Source organism: Macaca thibetana, chromosome 10 (genome assembly GCF_024542745.1).
Source record: "Macaca thibetana thibetana isolate TM-01 chromosome 10, ASM2454274v1, whole genome shotgun sequence".
Classification (NCBI taxonomy): domain Eukaryota; kingdom Metazoa; phylum Chordata; class Mammalia; order Primates; family Cercopithecidae; genus Macaca; species Macaca thibetana.
In genome coordinates, this window is record NC_065587.1 from 69,954,525 (window position 1) to 69,973,177 (window position 18,653).

Below are 18,653 nucleotides of genomic sequence, written 5' to 3' on the forward strand. Positions count from 1 at the left end.
GCTCCGAACACAGCAGAGCACTAGGACTTGCCCAGGAATTGCAGTCCTTCTGGCCCAGACTGCCTTCCAAATTTATTTAGGATCCCAGAGCACTTTAGCCCACTTTGGCGGGGTTTGCCAGAACTCAGGTTCTGACTGCTGGGATGGATGATTTGCCCCTGGCTAGGGCATGGGCACTGGCTAAGTTCTGCCCCGTTGCTTTCCACTGTGAGAGGGCAGCACTGAGTTCCAATGCAATGTCCCACAGTCACTGTGCTCTCTCCCAAAAGTGCACATATTCTCTCTCCATACCACACTCAGTGCATCTTTAATGTGATTTTAATACCAAGTACTGTAATCACTCATCTGATTTTTGGCTCCTATGAAGGTGCTTTTTTGTGTGGATCGTTGTGCAATTTGGTGTTTTTGCAGGGTAGACAATTGCTGGAGGCTTCTTTTCAGCCATCTTGCTCTACCTCCTCTTGATTTGCTAATATTTCATTGAGGAGTTGTACATCTATGTTCATGAGAGATTGGTTTTTAATTTTCCTTTCTTATAATATCTTAATCTGGTTTCGGTATTAGGGTAGTGCTGGCCTCATAGGATGACTTAAGAAGTATTCCCTCTGCTTCTGTTTTCTGGAAGAAATTGTAGAGAACTGATACCATTTATTCCTTAAACGTTTGGTAGGATTCACCAGTGAAACCATCTGGGCCTTGTACTTTCTTTTTTTGGAAGGTTACTAATCATTAATTCAGTATAAAACCAGCCTTGCATTCTAAGAATGAGTGAGAGGCATACAGTTTAATTCCATCACAACTGATCAGAAAACATACTTCATATAATTTCAGTTCTTTTAAATTTGTTAGTTTGTTTTATGTCCCAGGATATGGTCTGTCTTGGTAAATGTTCCATGTGCACTTGAAAAAAATGTGTATTCTGCTGCTGTTGGATGGAATGTTCTATAAATGTCACTTAAATATTGTTGGTTCATGTTGTTAATGTCTTCGAATCTTTGATGATTTATTTATTTATTTATTTATTTTTCTAATGGTTCTATCAGTTAGTGATAAGAAGGATGTTGAAGTCCACACTGTAATTGTGGATTTATCTATTTCTTCTTTCAATTCTGTCAGTTTTCACATTATTTTACAACTTTGTTGTTTAGTGCATACTATTTTAGGGTTGTTATGTCCTCTTGGCTTGGGGTTTGCTCAGTTTCTTAAATCTGAAGATGTCCACCAAATTTGGGGAGTTTTCAGCTATTATTTCTTTAAGTATATTTTCAGCACTGCACTCTTTCTCCTGTCCTTATGGAACTCCAGTAGATCTAAAGAGTATTTAGATCTTGGAGTATTTTCCCATAGGTCCCTAAATCTAGATCTAAAGAGTATTTAGATCTTGGAGTATTTTCCCATAGCTCCATAAAGTCCTATTCATTTTTAAAAAACCGATTGTTTTTTTTTCTCTGTTCAGATTGTATAACTTTTATTGGTCTATCTTCAAGTTCAATATTTCTTTCCTCTGTCATCTCCACTCTGCCATTGTGTCCATCCAGTGAATTTGTTTCGTTATTTTATATGTGTATGTGTGTGTGTGTATATATATATATATATATATATATATTTTAAGTTCTAAAACTTCCATCTGGGGCTGGGTGTGGTGGCTTATGCCTGTAATCCTACCATTTTGGGAGGCTGAGGCAGGCAGATCACTTACGTCCATGAGTTTGAGACCAGCCTGGGCAACATGGCAAAACTCCATCTCCATAAAAAATACAAAAAACTTAGCTGGGCATGAAGGCACGTGCCTGTAGTCTCAGCTATTCAGGAGGCTAAGGTGGAAGGATCGCTTGAGCCCAAGAGTTGGAGCTTGCAGGTGAGCTGAGATCATGCCATAACGCTCCAGCCTGGGTGACAGAGACAAACCCTGTCTCAAAAGAAATGTTAACAAATAAAAAATAAAATAGGCTAGGCACAGTGGCTCACACCTGTAATCCCAGCACTTTGGGAGGCTGAGGCAGGCAGATTGCTTGAGCACAGGAGTTTGAGAGCAGCCTGGGCAACATAGTGAGACCCTGTCTATATTTTTTTAAAAAATGATTTAAAATAAAATAAATCTTCCATTTGGGGTTTCTTTTGTTGTTGTTTTTTGTTTTTTGAGACAGAGTTTCACTCTTTGTTGCCCAGGCTGCAGTGCAATGGCACAATCTTGACTCACCACAACCTCCGCCTCTCGGGTTCAAGCGATTCTTCTGCCTCAGCCTCCCAAGAAACTGGGCTTACAGGTGCGTACCACCATGCCCAGCTAATTTTGTATTTTTAGTAGAGACGGGGTTCCACCATGTTGGTCAGGCTGGTCTCGAACTCCCGACCTCAGGTGATCCGCCTGCCTCGGGCTCCGAAAGTGCTGGGATTACAGGCATGAGCCACCAGACCCGGCTGGAGTTTCTTTATATCTTCTGTTTATTTATTGAAACTTTGCTTTTTGAGTGTTAATAGTTTCTCATTAAAAGTTTTTTTTTTTTTTTAATGATAGCTGCTTTAAAAATCCTTGTCAGACAATCCCAACGTCAGTGCCGTCTTGGTATTGGCATCTCTTGATTGTCTTTTCTCATTCTGGTTGACTTTTTCTGTTTTCTGACATGACAAGTAATATTCAGTATTATCAGTCCTTTGGGTATTATGAAACTCTGATTCCTTTTTATATTTCTACTTTAGCATGCATTCAACCGTTTAAATTCAGAATGCACATCATGACTCACTTTTGTAGTGAGTTTGAATGTCAATTTGGTTTCAAATTCAGCGTTATCTTGGTCTGCTCTGCCTGTGTTGCTACCCAGAGACCAGTCTGAAACCCGAGTGGTATTCCACATCATAGCTCAGTTCTTAAAGCTTTTGCTGTGTTAATTCTGATGAGTTTCACACATAGCCCACTTGGGGATGTGCACAAATTGAAAGACCCTTTTTCTGCAGCTCCCTCCTCTCTGTAATTCTGCCCACACTCTCTGTGAGGGGGTAGGTGCTGCCTCTGTTACTGCAGGGCAGACGGTAGTCAACAGGACTCTACCCTAGAGTCTCCATAGCATCCCAAGGGAAGAAGGAGGAGTGAGGGGTGTTACCTCTTATCACATTAGTGCAGGATGGGGCTCGTTAATAGGTTGCAGTGAGCCGAGATCGCGCCATTGCACTCTAGCCTGGGAGACAGAGCAAGACTCCATTTCAAAAAAAAAATAAAAAAAGGGCCATCCTTCATTACTGTCCTCTTCTAAGTCCTTTGACTAGAGAAAGCATTTTCCTTAGGAGTTTTGTTGTCTGTGCTGGTTGGTCATCTCAGATTGTGCCTTCCTCTAGTGCCCAGGTTGAAATATGTGAACGCTATGGAAGCCTCTGAGAACTCCCTGCCAGGTCATCCCTTGAGACTCAAGTTGCCTAGCCAGTCTGCCTAGTTTACTCCACCTTCAGAGGTTTCTGATAGTTGCTTTATGTATTTTGTCTAGTTTTTGGTTATAATTCGCAGAAGGAATAGGGTGGAATCCACTTACTTTATCTTGTGTGAAAATGGAAGCCCCATGTATTTTTTAATCAACTTTTTGAGGTATAATTTACATGAAATAAAATGTATCCATTTAAAGTATACATTTCCATGAGTTTTGACAAATGTATATACCCATGTAACCCTAACCACAATCAAGATATAGAACATTTCCATTACCCCAAAAGGTTCCCTTTGTCTTCCTTCCTAGTCAGTTTCCTCCATCCTAAAGCTTCAGACCTGGCCTGATTTCTGCCAGTATAAACTGAACTTGCCTTTTCTAGAGTTCCATATGAAGAAAATCACATAGAATATAATGTTTGTAAAAGTCTGGGCTGGGCGCGGTGGCTCACGCCTGTAATCCTGGCACTTTTGGAGGCCAAGGCGGGTGGATCACGAGGTCAGGAGATCGAGACCATCCTGGCCAACATGGTGAAACTCTGTCTCTACTAAAAATACAAAAATTAGCTGGGCATGGTGGCACGTGCTTGTAATCCCAGCTACTCAGGAGACTGAGGCAGGAGAATAGCTTGAACCAGGGAGTTGGAGGTTACAATGAGCCGAGATCACACCACAGCACTCCATCCTGGTGACACAGTGAGACTCCGTCTCAAAAAAAAAAAAAAAAAAAAAAAAGTCTGACTTCTTTTACTTAGTTTAATGTCTGTGAGATTCATCCACATTGTTGGCATATCAGTTCATTCCTTTTTATGTTTGTTTTTGCTTTCATTTGGATTGTCACTATCCTGTGCTCTTGCCTGACAGATCCCAAGAGCCTACTGACCACAGCAGCTCCTGTTACCACAGCTGCCATTTCTGCTCTCAGTGCTACTGCTCATTGATCCCAGGGAGGAAAATTCTGGTGCATCACTTAGCACTTATTTCAGGTATGGTTAAGACATTTCAGAATAAAAGGATGGTTTCTTCTGGATGTATCTGAATTGATCTGCTGTCATATACTGATGAATCACATGCTCAGACCAAAGTACATAAAAAAGTCATTCTCTTGCCAGAGAATTTTAGGGGTTTGTAACCTTGGTCTTATATTGCTCCATGGCCTATGAGTTAGTAACAGGACTAGTGAAATTCCTAGTAAAGGACTTATTCCCATAGTCCTGTTACTACACGATTACCCATATCCTTTGATGATCCATCTACTGCAAACTCTTAGAATCTACTGGACAGTCTTCTTCGTTTTATGTAAGAATGACCACTGTATCATCGTATGTCAATGTCTTGCATAACTGTCACCATCCCTCCATGCTGAATACCTGGTGGCTTGTGATGAGGTGAGAACCTCACTAAACAGTCTTATCCACATCTTCAGGTTCTCTGAGGTCTTCCTTCTGTCCAGTCCATGCATTTGTATCCCTGGTGGTCGAAGTACAGTCATGCACTGCATACGATGTTCTCATCAGTGGTGGGCTGCATACACAACAATGGTCCCATAAAACCATAATGAAGCTCAAAAATTCCTGTTGCCAACTGGCAGCATAACGTCACAGAGTAATACATCACCTTTTCTATGTTTAGATCTGTTCAGATACACAAATACTTACCACTGTATTCCAATTGCCTGTAGTATTCAACGGTCACATGCTGTATAGGTTTGTAGCCTACAAGCTACAGGTTGTACCGTATAGCCTAGGTGTGTGGTAGGTAGGCTATCCGATATAGATTTGTGTTAGTATACTCTATGATGTTCACACAATGGTGAAGTCTCCTAATGACACATTTCTCAGAATGTCTTCCCATCACTTTGGCCAGCTGACTCATTTTGTGATGGCAATTGTCAGACCAATTGAAAGGTGATCTGACTTGTATATTCTCTTGGTTAATTGTATTTACAGATTGGATACATGATTTCTGTGACTGCTGTCTTCACAAACTACATTTGAATATATAAATGAAGGGCTAGGTGGTTTTTGTACAGGGAAACAAAGCCAGTTTTGCTTTCTACCAATGCAAGGTTGGATAAATTCTTTTCAGAAAGATGACTATTTCCCATTTAGCAAAGTCCTCAGATACAGAGATGCCAGATATTTTTCGTTATGTTGGTTTCTGTATTGCTATCTGTTCAGACACAAGCTTCCTTAAAAATGTGCTTAGTTGTAATTTCTTCATAGATTTCAACCAAAACAACATATTGCAAGATTGAATGCAGAAGATGTGAGAACTCATTTGTGTTCTATTAAGCCAAGCGTAAATGTTTAAAAATGTAAAATAATACCACTCTTCCAATATTTTTTGGGAGAAAATATATTTGTGGAAAATATACCCATCAAAGAAATATCAGAAACCTTCCAAACTGAAGGACACGTGTATCCAGATTAAAATGACCTTCCAAATGCTTAACATAGTAAACAAAAAACAGGAGGAAAAGGAGGGGAGAAAAGGAAAAAAGAAGACTCACACAAAGCTATATTATGACATTTCATCATACCATAGATGAATTAGATCCTGAAAGATTTCGGAAAGGAATATGAGATCACACATAAAGGAACAGGAATCAAAATGACATTACCCTTCTCAACAACACTGGAAGCTCCACAAGAGTGCAGCAATGCTTTCATCCTCAGAGAAAATAATTATCAACACAAAATAATATTCCCAGCTGAACTATCAATTGTCAGAGTAGAAGAAAGGCATTTTTAGCCATTGTGTGGGAGTGTTATAATAATGGTCCTAGTGAACCACACCTCCCTGTATCCACACCACTTTGCAATGGGAAATTTGCTGTTTCTCCTAGTGAGAGGGGGAGTCTATTTCTTTACCCTTGGGTCTGGGCTGGCCTGGTGACTTGTTTTGACCAATACATGGAAGAGGTGACATTATGTGAGTTCTGCAGCCAAGGCTTTAAGAGGCCTTGAAGTTTCTCCTCTCACCTTCTTGGAACCTTGAGACAACCATGCTGTGAGAAGCCTGGGCATATCTACTGGAGGCCGAGGGGCCACATGACATGTCTAAAACTCATACGTCAAGATACAGTAATATAATGTGAAATTCCTAGAGCAGTGTAATGCTAGTCTCTATTTGGCTACCTTTTTCTTTAGAATTGTTTATATAGTTAGTGTATGAGATTTTTGTTATATTTTGCAAATATTTTCTCTCCATTATAGCTCATCTTTTAGCTTTGTTTATGGCATGTTTTTATGATAGAGAAGTTTCATTTTTTATTTTTAGGTGGTTATATCTATTAATAATTTCCTTTGTGTCTTTGAGGTTTTGTTGCTTAAGAAGGACTTCTCAAAGATTTAACCTTATTTTTTACTTAAAAAGCAAAAAACAAAACAGAACAACAAAACAAAAACAAAAACAAAAACAAATGATCACAGTGTAAGCCAGTATAAGCAACTGGTTAGTGCAGGATAGTGGTAGTTATTATCAAAGAAAGCTGAGTCTAAAGCTCTGAGGAGTGGTCTGGAGAAAGCCAGGCAGGGACTTGCTGCTTTTCTATTCTACCTCTTATAATCCAACCTGAAAGCTGCACCAATCAAGTGTGTCCTGAATCTGACAATTCACTATCTTCACTTCTGCCAATCTGCTTCAGGCCTCCATCCTTTCTTGCCTAAATGAACCCCAAAGGTGGCTTGTATCCTGCATCCATCCGCCTCTCTTGCCCTTGTTTCAGTTATCTATTGCTGTGAAATAAACTTCAAAACCAAGTGATTCAATCTCACAATTCTGGTTTTCCTGGGCTGAGTGGGGTGGTTCCTCTATTTGTGTGATGTGGCTGGAGCTGTGGGCATTTGTGGGCTTGAATGGGCAGAATGTTCACTGTGGTTCACTCACCTGGTGGCAGTTGGCTAGGTTCTCAGCTAGGACAATGGCCTCTCCATGTAGCTTGGGCTCAGAGCTAGTGTTCTGAGGAGGAGGTAGAAGCTGGCAGTGTTACTGAGGCCTGGGCTTGAAGTCCCAGAACATCCTTTCCCACTGCCTTGTAATGATCAAAGTAGTCACAAGGCCAGCCTAGATTCAAGGGCTTGGAGGAATACTACCTTTCAGTCAATTTCCCAGTTTCCAGAGAATTTTAAAAAACAAACAGGGCTCGACACAGTGGCATGTGCACCTGTAGTCCCAGCTACTTGGGAGGCTAAGTTGGGAGGATCACTTGAGCCTGGGAGGTTGAGGTTGCAGTGAGCTGTGATTACACCACCTCAACCGGCGTGACAGATCAGACCTTGTCTGAAAACACTCTCCCCAAAACAAGTAGACATAATTTTCCTGCTGAAATCCACTGCTCACTAGACTTACATTGTAATAGCCTGCCTCACCTGGCCCCTGCCTAACTCTGTCCCTCACACCTTTGCTCTGTCCCTGAAGGTCATACTGCTGTTTCCCCAGCACACCAAACTCACCACCCCTCAGGGACTTAGCCTAGAGCAATTTTCCTCCAGGCCTTCACTTGGCCACTTCACTCCATTGCTTCCAGATGGCTGACATTATTTACCCATCTGTTTTGGGTCTCCTTCACTGGCATGAATGTAAGGTCCTTGCCAGCAGCGCTTTTCTGTCCTATCCTACATTCACTCTTAGCATCTAGAATGGTGTTATCACAGGAATGGCATAGAAGTATACTCTGTGGTTAACTGAATTTACTTGCCTAAATCTTGGGCACGTGCTGCTTTGAGAAATATACAAATTAATGTTAAAACAGAACCACAGTGGTCAGTAGCAGACACATCCAACAATACACTAGTCCTGCATACACATCCACTGGCACGTGTCTACTTTCCTAACAAGAGCTGACAGCCATTTTGCTGCATGCTGTACAGGGCAGCTGCTGCTGCAAATCCAGCCTCTGATGGGCCCATAATCGATCTGCCGCATGCCTTGAACTCAGGGAGCTCAGATGAACTCATCACACACTCCAGCCAGAAGCTAGTGGACTGCTGGCCTTGACATTTTAATTCATTTTTGATATCAGCTGCCCTTCACTGATTCATTGAATTATAGAGGTCTGAATGAGAATCCCTACACTGGCTTCTCAATGGTTCTTAAGAAGCCAGTGTAAACCCAAGGTCATCAACCCGTTCCCACATTTATCCAGGAAGCAAGAGGTGTGGGGAGGGCAGAATTCTAACAGACACGCATTCCACATGTGTCAGAGACAAAACTAAGTCCAAGATAAAATCGACAAAGGCTATTTATTCATAAACTTGCAGCAAGGGAACCCTTCTGCTGAAAGCTTTGTTTCAGTAAGGGTTCAGAGGTGTTAGATGTTATAGAATAAAAAGGGGAAATACTGACAGTGTTGACTTGGCACATGCCATATAAGGGTAGGAGTTACGGAATCAAGCCAAGAGACAAACTGGTCTTCAAGTACATTTGACCATCTTCGATTAGCTTCAAGGAGGCAAGTGAGCAGTTTGGGAACATTTCTAAAGAGGAAAGGGGCGGAGAGTTTTCTGTGGTCAGACATTTCCTGGAAAAAGTGAAGGTTGATGGGATTCTTTTTTGCAGTCTATCATCATGGTTCTTAGGGGTGTAAAAAATAGAGGTTCCTCTTCAAAGACTTTCCTCCCTGTCTAATTAAGAATAAATAGTAACTTCTCTTCGGAGCAAAATTTATTCAAAGACCTGTGCTAACACTCTTAAGTATCTGCTAGCTGTAATAAAGAAATCAATGCCCTTTATGTTCTTAGCTCCACAATTTAGCTATTTGCCCTGGCATGCTTATACTGGTCCAAGCAAGCATTAGGTCATAGCCTATTCCTCTTCCTTATTTGAAGGTATTTTTTACCTTTCTCAGCATTCCACAAGTTACTTCCTCCTTCCTTTGTTCTCCTCTGCCTCTTTAAAAAAGTTCTAAGTTGCTAGTCAATCAGGACAAATACAGGATGTGAGGTCCCGTTCCAGCCAGTGGAAACTGGACACAGCAGTAAAGTGACTTGTCAAGTTATAAATAACCCTGTCTCCTTTGTTCGGTGTACTCTCGTGGCAAAACGCTGGCGAGTGTACCCTTTCTGCAGAAAGTATAAAAATGACCTTGCTGAGGAAATCAATGTTCAAATGCTATTTCTTTATGGCACTGAAGAACAAGCATTTCAAACGGGGTAGGGTGGGTGGTGGTTGTGGTATGTGGTTGCCACAGCAGTAAGTTTCTCACATGGATCATTAAATTTCAAATAATTAAAATTTTAAAGATGGAAGGTATCTTAAAGTTCATCTGGTCACTGTGACCACCCACATTCCCACTCTCATCCCAAGTTCTTCTAATGGATGGAAAAACTCAGACAAAAGGTAATTTGGTGTCTAACCCTTAGCAAAGGTTAGATGTAGAATTAGAAGTTTTCCTGAATCCTAGGACTGTAATATAACCATCATGCATTTCAAAAGTAAAACGAAAAAAGAAATTTAAAAAAAGAAAATACAGTAAGTAGTCCTATAAACCACTTCTAGCTGGGTCCACTGGTCCCCCTGCTTCTTGTTTATTAACACAATCTGTTCAGGGGCTCTAGGGCTCAGAGCTTTAGGGGAGTCTGAGCCCTTCTCCAGCCCTGGGGTGATGGTTCTTGATTGATCCAGGTCAAATTCTCCACAGATTTAATTCTGGCCAATGAGTATGAGAAGAAATGAGGAAATGGAAGGGTGTCTTAGTCTACTTTTGCTGCTATAACAAGAATACCACAGATGGGGTAAATTATAATGAACAAAAATTGATCCCACAGTGTTCTGGAGGCTGGAGAGTCCAAAATAAAGGTGTTGGCATCTGGCGAGGGGTTTCTTGCTGTCACTCCATGGTGGAGGGTGGAAGGGCAGAAAGAGAGAGAGGGCTGGAGGCCAAGAGGTGGCTGAACTCATCTTTTTATGAGGAACCCACTCCCATAGTAACAGCATTAATCCACTAATGAAAGCAGAGCCCCTATGACCCAACCATTTCCCATTAGGTCCTACCTCCCCACACCCACTGCACTGGGGATCAAGTTTCCAGCACGTGGAACTTTGGGAGACACGTTCACGCCATAGCAGAGGACTGCTGGAGAAAGGAAGGTTTTTTAAAGTTTTTTTAGGACACCATGGAAGTGATAGCCATTTTCTGCCATTGGACATGAATGGTGTTTTTGTTTTTGGCATGGGAAAAGGCTTATACAACTCTGGTCAACTTGGCAGCACTAATCAAAAGTCATAAAATCTCCTTTGACCCTAGAGATCCCCTACTATAAATAGTAGTATATCCTATAGAACCTAGGTATTTAGGAAAGAAAAAAAATGTTCAAAGATGTATTGACTTTTAATCACAGCAAGTAACTGGACATAGCCCAAGTATTCAAGTACAGGCTATCAGGAAACACTGTGAAGGACTTTGAAATATGTCTTGCCCACCACCCCCATCCCTGCCTCCAATTACTGGGTGTTCCATCTAATCTAGTCCACTTTCTGAGTTGATTCCCCCTTTCATTTCACTGCCTTTGAGCTACTTTACAATTATGTAAATTAAGGGAAACTGATAATGCAGAGGATTCTTGTTCATAGAAATGCAAATTGTGACCAATGGAATGTAACTGATTATTGTTCTGCAGATATTGGCCAATTGTGCCAGTTTTGTAACTATGAAGCAAACTCATTTCAGCATCCCTGCTAGGCTTATAATTATTTGTTCTTTGGATTCTCCTTTGAGCCAATTAAAGTGTCCTACTGGTTCTCTCAATAATTAACACGTTAAATATAATCTTTAACATGCTAATTTTATATTTGTATGAGTCATAATTTTAACTTCTAAAAAATCCTTTAACAAGGTAGTTAAGTAAATTTAATGTTCATGTGACATAATTTACCTACAGCCCTCTTAAAACAGTTATGAAAACCATATGGCAACATGGACAAATACTCCTGATAAAAATAGCAAGTGGGGAAAAAAGCAGAAATGCAAAATTTGTACTATGCTGTGATTAAAGCTAAATGTTTTAAGTGCTTAGGGCAAGAAATAGAAAGGAGAAAAAAAATTGAAGTTGGATTTGTTAGGGTAGTAGGATCCTGGATAGATTAAAAAAAAACAAACCCTGACTTACTATTCTGTCATACATTAAAACTAATATTGGCCAGGCGCGGTGGCTCACACCTGTAATCCCAGCACTTTGGGAGGCCGAGGCGGGCAGATCACGAGGTCAGGAGATGGAGACCATCTTGGCTAACACGGTGAAACCCTTTCTACTAAAAATACAAAAAATTAGCCAGGAGTGGTGACATGCGCCTGTAGTCCCAGCTACTAGGGAGGCTGAGGCAGGAGAATCGCTTGAACCTGGGAGGCAGAGGTTGCAGTGAGCCGATATCGCGCCACTGCACTCCAGCCTGGAAGATAGAGCGAGACTCCATCTCTTAAAAAAAAAAAAAAAAAAAAAATTCCTACTGTTGTAACAAATGGTTTAAAGCAACACTAATAATAAATTCTGCAGTTCTGGAGGTCAGAAGTCTAAAGTGGGCATCACAGGGCTAAAATTAAGGTATGGATAGGGCTGTGTTCCTTTCAGTCCTACGGGAAAATCCATTTCCTTGCCCTTTCCAGCGTCTAGAGGCTGCCAGCATTCCTTGGCTTGTTGCTCTCCTTCCTCCATCTTCAAAGCCAATAGCTTAGCATCCTCAAAAGTCTGTCCACCCTCACATCACCTTCACTAATGCTTGTATGGATCCATGTGCTTACCCTGCATCCGCCCAGGTAAATAAGGATACTCCTTCTATCTCAGCGTCCTTACTTAACCATATCTGCAGAGTCCCTTTTGCCATGTAAGGTGACACATTCACAGGTCCTGGGGATTAGTATGTGAACATCTCTGAGGAACCCCATCCCCAATCCAGAGGATTTCCCTGAAATGCAAGTTCAGTGAGAACAGCTTCCCATATGCCTGAGTGAAGGCACAACACTGACTGCAAAAAGGACAGTGTGGGGTTCCATTTAAATTAAATTTCAGAAGAGGCAACACTAGCCTATGGTAGAAAAGAATTACAATGATCGCCTCTCAGGGCAGGGTGAGGTTGACTGGGGAAGGCCATGATGGAATTTTCTGGTATGGTGATGTTCTTTATTCTGGCAGGGGCACAAAAGTGTAAACAAACATTACTCTAGTCAATGATACATCCTGGGGGAATTGTAGTGATGTCTGCCATTTACTCTGAAGGATGTAATGGATAGATTGATGGACAGATGGATAGACAGGTGATATATAGGTACAGTAACATGTTTATGATAGAATCTAGGTGATGGGTATACAGGCATTCATTTTAATAATCTTTGTTGACAATTTTTATAAAAATGTTGGGGACAGTAAGATATGACCCTGGAATATGACTCTGGCACTCTAAAAATTATAAATTAACAAAAGAACTTAGAAAGCCATTAAGCAAACTCTTGAATAATTTCCTATTTAAAATCAATGGTTCTCAACCTGGGCAATTTTGGAAGGTGTCTAGAAAGGTGTGGGAGCATTCTTGATGGTCTCCAGAACTCTCAGTAAGGGCAGGGTGTTACTGGCACCCAGGGCAGGGTCCAGAGAAGCTACTGCAACCACACAGCCTCTCCACAGGACTGTCTTTCTACACTAAATGTTACTGAGGAATACCAATTTAAAATCAGAATCTTCTCTTCGTATGTCTTCATTAATTTGCTTGCAGTTGCTTGTAGCACATCTCCAAGTGGACTGTGACTCACTTCTCGAAAGTGTGTTGTATCTCCCACTTCTCTAACCCAAGAACACCCAGCATAGTACTCTACCCAGAACACATATTTAATAAACATTTGGTAACTGGGGAGGGGATGTTCCCTGACTATCCCAGCTTGCCCTTCAGGCAGTTCCTTTGATACAAACCTACCCCACATTCCCCCTTCTCCTCCGAACCCCAACCCCTTAATAGCCAGTGAGGAAGGATGTTCCCTGCTGCATTCTTCTGCCAAGACAATCTTGAAACTACATCCCCACTGCCACCCTCCTTCACCCTGCCCAACCCCATCCCCCTGCACCAAATGGCAGGGGAGGCACTTGAAAATAACCACCATGACACAGAGCTGAGAAAAGCCGGCATAAAGCACTTTTATTGCAATAATAAAACTTGAGACTCATATATGGTGCTGGGGGGAGGGGGCAGCAATGATTTCTCTCACCAAATCACTACACAGGACAGCAAAGGGGTGAGAAGGGGCTGAGGGAGGAAAAGCCAGGAAACTCTGAGATCAGCAGAGGGAGCCAAGCATCAAAAAATAGGAGATGCTGAAGCTGCGATGACCAGCATCATTTTCTTAAGAGAACATTCAAGGATTTGTCATGATGGCTGGGCTTTCACTGGGTGTTAAGTCTACAAACAGCACCTTCAATTGAAACTGTCAATTAAAGTTCTTAAGATTTAGGAAGTGGTGGAGCTTGGAAAGTTATGAGATTACAAAATTCCTGAAAGTCCATTAGAAAAACCACAGGACGAAAAAAAATAAAAACAAAAAAAATAAGCCAGGCCACAAAGAAGGCTTCAGAGGTCCCTGCTGGCCCAGGGACAGATACCTGTAGTGTCCAGCATCGCAGTGAACATGATCTGCTTTCAAAGGCAGAGGGTTTAAGGGGAGGATGGGGTGGGAATGGTGGAGGCAAAGGCTCTCCCCATCCCCACCTCAGTTTTAGGTAGGGCTTTTAATTTAACCCAAGGACATCTCCCAACTTGGAGAATAATTCAGTCCTCAACAGCGCCTCAAATCTGCTATGGCTTTGCAGCGCAGCAGCAAGAATGTTTAATATATAATAGATAAAAATTTCATCCAAAAAATTAAAATAAAATATTCTTGCAACCCCCCCCAACACCAATTCCTATTCTAACGTTAACCTATCACTTGTGCTGTTAATACTTGACCATGTACTTAACTGGAAATCTATATCCAAAAGACTGAAACTGAATCTTCACCCCAAAATGAAAACAAAATAAAATGAATAACTTGAGGTTTATGGCATATAGTTTAGGTAAACACACATACGAGGAGAAAGGGGAAGAGGAAACGGAGGTGTCAGAAGCAAAGCTGAGTGACAGAACACATTCAGTCAGGGCAGATGTCTATACAGAGTGGAGTGGAACACCAGGAAAAGCTCCACATGGATTCATGTGCACACGTCTGGAGGCACCAGATCCCTCCATGGCAGATCTGTTGGGGACAGAAAATCTGTGAGTTTCCAGCAACTCAGTGTTCTTTTGTGTGCAGTGGTGGCAGCCACGATGCCATCTGCCACGCCAAATCCCTTCCCCAACAGCTGAGCAGTCTGAGACCAAGCCACTTCTATTCCAGCTGGAGACAGCCAGAAGGCCTTGGGCTGGGTCCCAGGTGAAACAAACTTTCTGCTTAAATTGATGTGTGTGTTTGGTTTTTAATCTAAGGTTAAGTTTGCCTTGCTAAGGACAGCAGGAGGGCTGTCCACCCATGCTGCTGACAATACAGTTCCCCACTATCATTGGGTCTCCAACTGTGCTACGTATAGGCATCACCTGGCAGCTTTAAAAAACTCTAAATGCCTGGGTTCCACTCCCAGTGATTATGATTAACTGGCTTAGGGTCTGACCTGGGCATCAGGAAAGTCTTAAAAATTTCCCTGGTGACTCTAATGTGCAGTCCAGACTGAGAATAAACTGGTCATTCATAATGTTGAGTATACTGGGAAAATATCTCCAATATTCATGCATTCACTCAACTTAAAACTTTCTGGGTTTGCCCTTGGACTTTCTTTCCAGACTCTTGCAAGAAGCTGAAACATTCTTTGGCAGTGGGTTGGGAGGGTTACTCAGGGTGACTTGTAGCCTTTATCCCTCTCTCCCCTCCCTCTACCTCATCAAGCTTACAGAAAGCCTGTTCCCAACCAGGAAAGTAATTCCAAGGCTCCCTCGAGTACAGTTATGTTCAAAAAATGACTCAGCTCTCAAAGAACAGGAAAGGGAGTTTGGCCTAGGTGTAGACCTTTGGGCAGACAAAGGCTCTCTGTAAAGTGCCAGGGATTCCCTCCCAGCAGCAATGACAGGTGAAGAAACCAGAATTATCAAACTTAACCAGGCCTGTATTACCGAGATATGTGTGGTTCAAACTGAGAAAGACAGTTTAAAAAGCCCCGCCACTTACACATACCCGCATTTTGTCTGTGTATAAACAAAATTTACATGTAAGTGCACAACAGGACAAGGTTACAAGTAGCTGTGACTGCCATCACAAATAGGATGGCAGCCATTTGTTGTGGCTTTCAAACAAAAGTGTCCTCACCCAGGCCTTGGCTGTGGCCCTCTGGTTCCTATGGCAGGAGGGGAGCTAATATAAAGGTCTGGGGCCAGTTGGAAGGAAGCCAATAGCATTCACGTGCTTAATGATTCTAACACTTACATGAAAGCTATGTGCTATTAGGATACTGAGTTTAGTTCCTAAGAAATGAGGGTAGAAGAGGGGAAAATTAGCAAACAGGATCTGGTCCTACTTTGCCATTGCCTGGATGTGACCTTGAGTAAGGCCGTTCTCTCTGGCCGTTTCCTTACTGTTGCACAATAAAGGTGACGCAGAGGTCCATGAGATCCCTTCCTAGAACTGTCTGATCCAAGAGCATCCTTTCAACTTCACAAGTATCCTCTGGCTTCATTTCTCCACTTCATGCACTGATAACAAGCTGGCTTGGGGGCCTCAAGTGTCCTGGGTGTGGACCCTGAGCAGGTGGACTGATGCAGTAATGTCTCCCTCATACCATCTAACAGGCAGTAACCACAAATGGCAGTGAGGAGAGAGCTGCAGAAGCTAGGACATGATATTCATGTTCAGAGGACTTTTTCTTCCCCTGTATCTTCTAGAAACACAGGGTAGAACAAAGTCATTCATTAAGAGTCTTATTTCCAAAGAACTAAAATGTTGGCACTACAAATTTGGCCTACATTTCCGTAGTCCTCAATTCCGTTATAATTTATAAACTACATGGAAAAACACTTCATTTAAACAGCTGCCATCTCCATGAGTTCAACAAGGAGCCAATTCCTTTCCTTAGGGTGACCAATTTTTACATTCAAAGCATATACTAATAACAATGAAAGGATACTCAATACAGAAAGAATGCAGGGAGAAAAACAGCCTTGTGGTGTTTTTTGCTGTCTCTGCTGCCCATCAAACGCTGGGCATAACATGGGAGGAGCAAAGGTAGTGAAGGGCCCTTCAGCATTCCATTTCCTTACCCAAGAACAGGGAGCTAAGGGAGGAGGCCATTCCTGTCATTCCAGTTTTAGAAGCTCCACATCGAAGACGAGAGTGGCATGTGGTGGGATGATGCCTGGGTGCCCAGTGGCACCATAGGCATAATCTGGAGATATAGTCAGTTTGGCTCTCTGACCCACACTCATCTGTGAAAAGAACAAGGAAGACAGACTCAGCCGGACACACGCCCCAACTGTCTCTGTAAGAACAAGAGCTGTTTACCTAGGTGTTCCTTGGCCAGGATGGTTGTGACTTTCCAGTGACTTTGCAGCTGCACAGGCATCACCACCTCCTTATGCAGGACTTGGAGGTTGGCAGTCAGATTCCATGACCCCTGCATCTCACTCCAAGAGGTCCAATGGCAGTTCAAAACCCCTCTTGACTCTCAGAAGGGTCAGGCCCTCAACCTTTCTACCCAAGTCTTAATGATTAATGCTAGGCAGGTAACATTCCAGATGTCTCACCACCTAGTCCCCTTCAGTGGTCACTCAAAGGACACATTAAGTGACATCTATGCTCTTCTTGAAAAAGGAATACTCCATATAGGAAAACTTCAAAAAAGACAGTATGATTTTCTGGGCTACACAATAGCATGTACTGTACACCATTTGTGAAAATATTGATATACCTACAACAGAAAATGTCTTTGGAAGGACATACCAGACTTTTGCTGTGAGGAGAACGGTATGGATAGTGAGTGACCAGTAAGGACAGATTTTTACTTTAAAAAATATATTTGTGTATATTTTCAGTTTCAAATTAAATACACAAATAAGTATAAATTTCTACTTTCTGAACAGTGACCAGGTTCTCTGCAGTATTTCCATCTTTTGACTTCTCTTTGCTTTTGGTCTCCATGTGTATGTTCCTGGCTTCCCGACTCCACCGGATAAAGGATGAATAAAGAGCAAGCTCCAGGCTGTGAAGTGTCTAATCCTTGCTCCCCCCAGAAGTTGGGACATTTGGAGAAAGGTGGTAAGGATAGTGAAGTATGGCTTTACCTTGTACAATTCAAAACAATCATATACCTTGACTCAGCAATTCTATTTCCAGAATATTCTGCTAACAACTCAAAAGTCCATCATAGAAGGAGTGGTTTCATAGGCACATCCACACCAGGGATTAGTCATTAGAAAGAACATAGTGGTGGCTTTAAATGTATTAACATGAAAAGATGTCCAAGATCGATGAAAAAAAGCTGCCAAAATAGTCCTTGTGGCAGGATTCCATACCTGCAAACATGTAAAACCAAAACAATATCAAAAGGAAAGGAAAAGGGGCACAAGTCAATCTCCCCTTCTTCCTGTGTTTTTAACTCACTTGCTGAAAAAATACGCTGCGAAGAATTTAAAAGATGTTTTATGTAGATCTCAAACTACCCAGACTTCTCATAATTGACAGGGCTGTGACTGACCCCAAAGCACCAGTTAAAGGGGGAGTAAGGCATCTGTCCAATACTCAACCATGCCTCTCCAAGCCTGGGAAGTGAAGTATGCTGATAACACTATCTTGATGGCAGATATAGCACTCAATACATACAACGCAGTGATTGTTCCAATGCTGGAACAGTCATAGAAGATGGGTTGTGGTATGAACAATGGCTGGCATGCAAGATGGGGGATGGGCTACAGATCCAAGAGCCAGCCAGACTAGGGAGACAGAGGCAAAAAGCTATGGTTGGCAAGGTTTCCCAAGGGAAGTAAACTACAAAGCCTCTTCCTCACACTGCCAACCCTCTGCCCTGCAGGAACAGAAACCCAGACACCTGGGAGTGGGAAGGCTTCAAGTTCCTGAAAGTTGAGCAGTTTATTTGGAGATAAATCAGTGGTATTTTATAGAGGAAGTAGAGCAATGTGTATTCTGGAAAAGAGAGAGACAGAAATCTCTCTTTTCATCTTGGTTAAATTTCTAATTCTCCTCAGTGAGAGGGAAGCAGACTAATTACCCATCATGCAG

The 18,653-nt window shown here is 42.1% G+C and overlaps 1 protein-coding gene across 4 annotated transcripts in view; it reads right to left on the bottom strand.

The window, feature by feature from the left end:
• Positions 1-18,653, bottom strand: part of FKBP1A (FKBP prolyl isomerase 1A) — a 54,117-nt gene that overhangs the window by 16,044 nt on the left and 19,420 nt on the right. For 2 of the 4 annotated variants that reach the window (XR_007717076.1, XR_007717075.1), the window contains exons 4-5: positions 16,679-16,843; positions 4,786-4,939 (exon numbers count right to left, since the gene is read on the bottom strand). Coding sequence is in view for 2 of the 4 variants with exons in the window: in XM_050745203.1 (XP_050601160.1) it covers positions 14,587-14,630; positions 16,679-16,843 (209 nt within the window). In the remaining 2 variants the exon portion in view is untranslated. Of the gene's footprint in view, positions 1-4,785; positions 4,940-13,515; positions 14,631-16,287; positions 16,844-18,653 lie in introns of those variants that run through there. The other 2 variants (XM_050745203.1, XM_050745201.1) reach the window with 2 other exon arrangements.